The 7,749-nt window shown below is 39.5% G+C and overlaps 1 protein-coding gene across 1 annotated transcript; it reads left to right on the plus strand.

Annotated features, from left to right (window-relative positions):
- The first annotated feature begins 2,015 nt into the window (after positions 1–2,015).
- On the plus strand, positions 2,016–3,243 carry LOC106324111. The gene is made up of 3 exons (XM_013762130.1): positions 2,016–2,363; positions 2,585–2,923; positions 3,163–3,243. The coding sequence occupies exons 1-3, from the start codon at positions 2,016–2,018 to the stop codon at positions 3,241–3,243; spliced, it is 768 nt and encodes a 255-aa protein (XP_013617584.1).
- Positions 3,244–7,749: the final 4,506 nt, after the last annotated feature.

The raw sequence follows: 7,749 nt of genomic DNA on the forward strand, positions 1-7,749 counted from the left end.
AAGTGATTCGTATGTGTTTGGGTCGATGACTCAATATATATTAAAGTATCCACGACATGAGAGGACTTGCGAATAAAGTTTGATCGCAGATTAGAGGTCCATCCTAGTACTGGTCGAGTGTCATCCGTCCGACCAGGACATAGAGTGGCCAGCTGCAAAGATGCACGTCTTGACCATGTTTTAATGAAGTTCCAGAAGATATGAGAGTTACAAGATAACTCAAGTTACAATTCGGCAAGAGATATTCCTACATCAATGTTCAAGAAGCTCAAAGGACTACAAGTTCAGTCATATGATATGTCAGCCGACTTCTTCACCATGTCTACTCTACACCAACAACACGTCCATGAAATTTGTCAATCAGTTTGGGATGTGCCAATTAAAGGACCAGTTCAAGAATTGGCGCCCATGAAGCTAAACTATCAAATTGTCCATGCGCCAACTTGAAGAACATACACGGGGGTACAAGTCAGGGGGAGTTCATGTGTTGTAGTCTTTTTCCTCATCCATGGTTTTGTCCCACTGGGTTTTCCTGGAAAGGTTTTAATGAAGCAACATTAAGCATGTTACAAGCCCTGAACCGGATGTGTCGATCAAGGGGGAGTGTTATAAACCAAGTGGTGATCGATCCATATCAGGCCCAAACCGTCCGGCCCATCAGCTATCCATCCGGCCAATTCGCTAATGACTTAGGCGAATGAGAGTTTACATTTATCTATACTTGATGTTTATCCTTTTCCATATGTATTTAGGATAATTACTATTTCTTATTCCTATTAGGAATATGATTTCCTTTTCTCTTATGACGGTCTAAATAAGACGGTCTAATACTTGTATAAATATAGATCTCTGGTCATGAGTAATAATAAGCTTACACAGCATCTTTTTTATAACAATTTTATCAATGGAAAACAGTATTTATTTTTGAAAAACGTAAATACATAAAAATATAGAAAACAACAAAATCATATGATTAAATGTGTGCTTTTTTCATTCCTCCCCTTTGAGCAGATGCTTAATGACTGTGGGATGCTAGAGTTTCTTTTCACGAGGGACATGCTCTCTTGGGTATGGAAGAGAGCAGGAGGAACAACTATTCGATGTCGCTTAGACAAAGCAGTAGGAAATGCAGATTGGCATGAGAAGTTTCCCAATCGACTGTGAAGTATATAAGGTTATGGGGATCAGACCATCGTCTGATTCTTGCAGACATACTCATAAAGCCAATGAGGAGATAAAAAAAGTTCAAGTTTGATAAAAGATGGATGGATAATGAGGAGCTAAGGCAAATTATTCTTGAGGGATGGAAATCTCCTGATCTCTCTCCCAATGTGACTATTATGAAACATATTTCCAGCTGCAAAAAATCCTTGAGCGAATGGAGGAAACAACATAATGTTAACTCGGCAAAATTAGTGGATGAGTTTAAAGAAAAAGTGGAGGGTTTGTACGCAGATGATAATGCTACAACTGAGGAAATTACAGCAGCGTTGAAGGAACTCTCTGACGCTCTTAAGGCAGAAAAAATGTTCTGAAACAGAAGAGTCAGGTGTTTTGGCTGAGAGAAGGTGACAGAAATACAAATTTTTTTCATGCTTTAACAAAGCAAAGAAGAGCAAGGAATAAAATCACACAGCTCCTAGATGCAATGAAAATATAGTTGAGGATGAAGAGGGATTAGTAGTCATTGCTACTACCTACTTTAGGCAGATCTTTGAATCATCAAATCCAGAGGATATTGAAGAGGTATTAGCTCAAGTTCCTACGACGATCACTGGAGCAATGAATGACAACCTTATAGCCCCAGTCTCTGAATGGGAGGTCAAATTAGCGCTCTTTGCTATGCATCCAGAAAAAGCCCCAAGACCAGATGGGATGACTGCGCTTTCCTATGGGATATAATAAAGGAGGATTTAATTATTATGGTTAATAAATTCCTTTTTGAGGGGACGGTGGCGAATGGACTGAATGATACAAATATATGTCTCATCCCAAAGACAACAAAGCCTAATGAAATGGCTCAGTTTAGACCCATTAGCTTGTGCAGCGTCAGCTACAAGATAATCTCTAAGGTGTTATGCCAGAGATTAAAGAAAGTGCTACCATGCTTGATATCGGAAACCCAATCAGCTTTTATTGCTGGGAGACCGATTTCAGACAACATTATGATTGCTCAAGATATGTTCCACGCTCTGAGAACTAAACCAAGTGGACGCAGTAAAAGGATGACCATCAAGACAGACATGAACAAAGCATATGACATGATGGAATGGTCATTTATTGAAGCAGTCATGCGCAAGATGGGTTTCTCAGAAACATGGATCACCTGGATAATGCGATGCATTACGTCAGTGAAATATAAGGTCCTCATGAATGGAGAGCCAAGAGGAAATATTGTTCCAGGTTGAGGTCTACGCAAAGGAGATCATTTGTCTCCTTTCATTTTTATTCTATGACGGAAGCGCTCGCTAGCCTTCTCAATCATGCAGAGAACCAAGGGAAGATAACGAGGATGTGCGTCACACACGCGTGTCCATCGGTATCCCACCTTCTCTTTGCTGATGATAGCCTTTTCTTTTGTTAGGTGGAGTCTCGTGAATGTGAAGAAGTAATGAAAGTAGTCAGGAAATATGGTGAATCATCAGGTCAATGCATCAACTTTGATAAATCGTCCTTACTCTTTGGTAAGCGGATCAATGCAGCCACTAGACAAGAGATTAAAGATGCACTGAGAATACAAAATGAAGGCGGAATGGGAACCTACTTAGGCATCCCAGAGGACATAAGTGGCTCCAAGTGTAAGCTCTTTGCATTTCTAAAGGATAAATTGATGCATAGAGTGAATGAATGGACATGCAGATGGCTCTCAAAAGGAGGAAATGAAGTGCTAATTAAATCCATCATGCTCGCTCTCCCGACATACGTTATGTCTACATTCCTGCTCCCATTGGAAATATGTGAAAATTAGAGAGTGCCATTGCTCATTTCTGGTGGAGTTCGAATCCACCAAAAAAGAGGATTACACTAGGCAAAATGGGAGAAAGTCTGTTTACCGAGAGAGGAGGGTGGGATATGTTTCCGTATGATTCATGAGTTCAATCTGGCACTTTTGGGAAAACAACTATGGAGGCTAGTTCAATTTCCTGATTCTTTGGTGGCCAGGGTCTTGAGAGGAAGATATTACCGATTGAGCTCTCCACTGAGAGTAAACTCGACCAGTATCCCATCATATGTGTGGACTAGTATTTCTGCTGCAAGGAAATTGCTACTACTGGGTATCGGGCAGAAGATCCATTCAGGCTATGAAGTCAAGGTATGGGAGGATTCGTGGATCCCAACGACCCCTGCGAGACCAGCCATTTCTATAGCGCCCGTTATGCATCCTAATATGAGAATCATCAATCTTATTAATCAGGTAACGATGGATTAGGATGTTAATCTCTTGGGACAATATGTCAATCCTGATGATATACAACTTATAATAAGTTTGGCCTTAAGCTCAACTCATCGTCGTGATACATTCTGCTGGAACTACACAAGGAATGGACAATACACAGTTAAATCTGGTTACTGGGTGGCTCAGAATTTATTAACGACAGAGGACAAAAAGGAAGTTTTGGAGCCAAGTATCACTAAGCTTCAAGCCTTTGCTTGGAAATTAAAGGCACCTAAGAAGATATGTCATCTTATATGGCAATTGTTAACTGGTCATGTGGCAGTAACAAGGAACTTAGCAATACGCAATATGAGGTGTGATAACTACTGCCCAAGATGCGGAGAACCTGAAGAATCAGTAACCCATGCCATCTTTGAATGTCCACCAGCTCTGCAGGCCTGGTCATTATCATCAACTCCAACAAGTCCAAATTTGTTCCCAATATCAAGCGTCTACACAAACATGGATTAACTATTCTGGAGGAAAAACGACATCATTGAGCCAGAACAAGACATGGATCCTTATCCCTGGATAATCTGGAAGGCTAGGAATGACAAACTTTTCAGGGGGATAGAAAGAGACCCATTAGAACTGGTTAGGTATGCAGAAAGTGAATGCCAAGCCTTGTTTGATGCGAATGAAGTGTCACAACCAGTGATACAGGAAAACAATACTGAGGAACCCCAAGTCTTAAGCTTGGGTAATATTTGCTTGTTAGATGGATCTTGGACATCTGCTACTCACTTTAGTGGATGTGGATGGGTTTGGATGGACAGTGGTGGGGAACATACAACTTATGGGGACCAGAAATATCACTCGTCGCGAATCAGCCCTTCATTCGGAACTAGAAGCACTGCGATGGGCAATGGAGAATATGCTTCAACACTCGGCATGTCAGAGCTTTGGGACATACGGTAAGGACCTGATCGCAATGATAAAGTAACCTCATGCTTGGCCAAGCTTTGCGACGGAATTGGAGAGGATAGAGACGCTTCAAATATGCTTCTCGGACTTCAGCATCACTCATGTACCAAGAGCGCGCAATCAGATTTCAGATTTTTTAGCTAAAACTGTAAGATCCTTCCATAGGGAGTTACTTTTTATTGGTTGTTCTATTCCGGTCTGGTTACTCAGACCACCTCTAGCTTGAGTAATAGAATGGCCTTACGACGTCAAAAAAAAATGTGTGTTTTTTTCTTAACCGTTCTTTTTTTTAATACACTAACTTTTACTCTATATTTTTTTGTAGGGAACAATATCTAACAATACTAAAAGGAAGATATACTCAACGGAGAATCATGCCACCTCAGCTCAAAAAATCAACCAATCAAACTATTTTAAATTTCCATGTCATTTTACCTTTATACAAAAATTAAAATTTACGGTATTAACCAAAATAAATGTTTTGACTCATCGTCTACTTTTACGTAACTTTTTTTTTAATGCTATATGTTTCATAAATTGTGACGTCTACTTTTTGGATTCCAGCTGTCAATTTAATTGTTTTCAGTTTCGGCCATGAAAACACCAATTCTTCAGCTGCCACAGACCAGAAACTAGTTCAAGATATTATAAATTTTAGAATGAACTTCCCCTTCCACTTCTAAAGTTAAGCTTCTAGCTCCTTCCTGCAGTTATTTCCGTTAGAACCTTAAGCGACAGCAATACATCCTCAAACGACATTAATCTAACAATTCAATCCGCATCTCCGTCGGACCTCCTAAAACATTGTCGGAAGGTGTCTATGGCTCTAGAAAGATCGCAAAATCATGGGAATCATACTCCTCATGTTTGATGAAAAGGTAGTCTAAACCTAACGCCTCTAATCAATGTTTTCTGTTTTTGCAGAGACGGTCTACAATTTAGGATCAGAGTTATCAAATAAGGTGATCTAGCGAAAGATGATGGTAGAAGATCTTCGTGTGTAAGCGAAATGGACGGCTTTACCGGAGGTGGCGAAGCTCTTGCCCTTACCAAACTTTTGCAATATATTTCTTCAATCAAGGCCGATTGCATGGCACGTCAACAGGTATGCTAACATGATCATTTACTCTGAATTCTGCCGGAAATGTAATAACCTAAGTGGTGTTTTGTTTTTGCTATTCTCCTCAGGCGAATGATGCACAGCTTAGCACCATGGTTGCTGAGCAGGTACAACTTTTACATAGTATCGCTTTGTGTGTTTTTATTATCTTTGTATTCTTTTTGTTGTATTTGATGTAGAGGGTATGACTGTGATGTCAATTAGTGTCGAAGCTGGTGCTCCTCGGGAATCTTTGAGTGACGACAAAAAAATTGATGACATACGAGGTCACATGAATTCTCTTCGTGTGGATTCCAAGCATTTTTACTGCCTCACTTTGTTTTGAGAAAATATTTCAGGTGTAAGATATATATAATATAACATTCTTTGTGCTCTTTTATAGAAGCTAACATCGCTTGATGGTAAAGAGAGATTTGCCTTAGCAGCTGTTTGATAAGAGATTGGGAGGCTAAGGTTTGTATATATTCATTCTAATTCTAATGTTTCATTTACTTTGCTTTTTGTGCTTACATGAAGCGGCCAGAAAGCTTTAGTTCCAGAGTTACTCTTTGATGCCAAAAATATGGTTTATGACAACTAATCTCAATAGCCTTTAGAAAGCATGTGCTTTATGGCTACAAAGAGATGGTCCAATCAGATTATCATTCATGTGTTTCTTTTCTGTGAGGAGTCTCAGACGAAAAGGTTGAAAAGGATGTTTCAAACAAGATTCAAGATTCCATATCAATTTCTCGACACTAATCCTTTTGTAGACTCTTTAGTCCAATCTGATTACCATCTTTCATCGGAAGTAAGTAGCATCCAAACTTTCATGGGAGCTTATATACTTTTTTGATTTTTCTTTTAATACAAAGTTAAAATTTGATATGCTTTATTAATTATTTAAGGTAAAGCATCAAAATTTCTCTATCTCGGAGATGAGAAGGCTTATCAAAGAAACGCAGTATACGCTGCTGCTCTACATTCAAGCTTCTCATGCGTCTGATTGGACTGATAACAAAGGAAATAAAGAAGAAAAACAGAGTGTCAAAAATAGTCGAAGGAGATACATTGATGGTGAACATTGGTTCGATGTTGAAGGGAGCCAGGATTATGGGAGTGAATAAAGATATGTTGAGAATGCAACTGATCAGTCTAGAATGGATCAGTAACCGTATTCCTTCATTGATTTGACGGATCTAAGTTCTGTTTTGGTAAAAGTTTGAGACTTATTCCTTACATAATATCTGACCATAACATGTTTATATTTGACTGGGATGGTTAAGTTTAGATTTGCCTGGGATGGTTATTTTAGTTTTTAGGGCTAACTCTTCTTACTTCTTTGGAAGATAGACATATCTTATGGTGTTTTTTTTTTCTCTTTGAACTAACTTTACGCTACCTTGAATTGTCTATATGTTTTACTCGCTGAGGAGACTGAGGTAAAGGATTGTGCGGATGATTTTGAAAGAGATGAAAAATTGGATTTAGATGACAAATGAATCAGAGTATGATGCTGATGAATATAGTGGGGAGGAGTTTGAAGAGAGATAATTAAGACAAGAGGATCATGAATTGGTAAATCAGTAAGACAGAGAACTGGAGGAGGAAACTGTGGCAGAGAAAAATGCAGGTGAGTTTGCCGACGAGATTGGAGATGGTCTGATCTTGAGAGTGAAGGTGATGAGGTGCATGCTTATCAAGAAGTCAAGTTTGGAGAAGTTGTTGATGTGTAAGAAGAGCATCATGATGTTCTCCATGATAGACGTAAGCGTAAAGATTTTGAAATATTTGTTAGAAGCTTAGACAAAGGTACTATGGAGGAGGATTTAAAGAAAGTATTTACTTCGCGTGTCCGTATACGTTCACTCTATGGCTGCAGGTTGTGGGGAAGTTGATAGGAGTGGAACCGCACCCGGATTGGGAGAGAACTATTCAACAGATGCTCTCTGGAACGCATGACCGACAAACGTTTATATTGCTTCGATTGGTGCTGCAAGTTTCTATTTACTTCATCTGGCGGGAGCGTAATGATAGGAAGCACAAAATCAAGGCAAAGCCGGTGGCACAGCTGGCTCGAGTGATCGACAAAGCGGTGAGGAATCGCATCATGTCTACAAAATATCACCTGAACCCAAAGTTGCGGGAACTAATGGTTCGTTGGTTTGAAGCTCACATGGCGTAGGAAGCCAACAGAGCTGCGATAGCGTAGCGTACCCTTTTATTACATTAGTTTTAAAGAAAACACAGTCATGTAAGCACTTTTCCAACGTTGATCAATAAATTGAAA

The sequence above is a fragment of the Brassica oleracea genome, chromosome C2, assembly GCF_000695525.1.
Source record: "Brassica oleracea var. oleracea cultivar TO1000 chromosome C2, BOL, whole genome shotgun sequence".
Classification (NCBI taxonomy): Eukaryota; Viridiplantae; Streptophyta; class Magnoliopsida; order Brassicales; family Brassicaceae; genus Brassica; species Brassica oleracea.

Coding starts and splice junctions, on each gene's coding strand:
- LOC106324111 (XM_013762130.1), top strand. CDS start 2,016: ATGGCTCAGTTTAGACCCATTAGCTTGTGCAGCGTCAGCTACAAGATA. Junction 2,364..2,584: donor TTACGTCAGTGAAATATAAG/GTCCTCATGAAT, acceptor TTCTTTTGTTAG/GTGGAGTCTCGTGAATGTGA. Junction 2,924..3,162: donor TGCTCGCTCTCCCGACATAC/GTTATGTCTACA, acceptor TTTGGTGGCCAG/GGTCTTGAGAGGAAGATATT.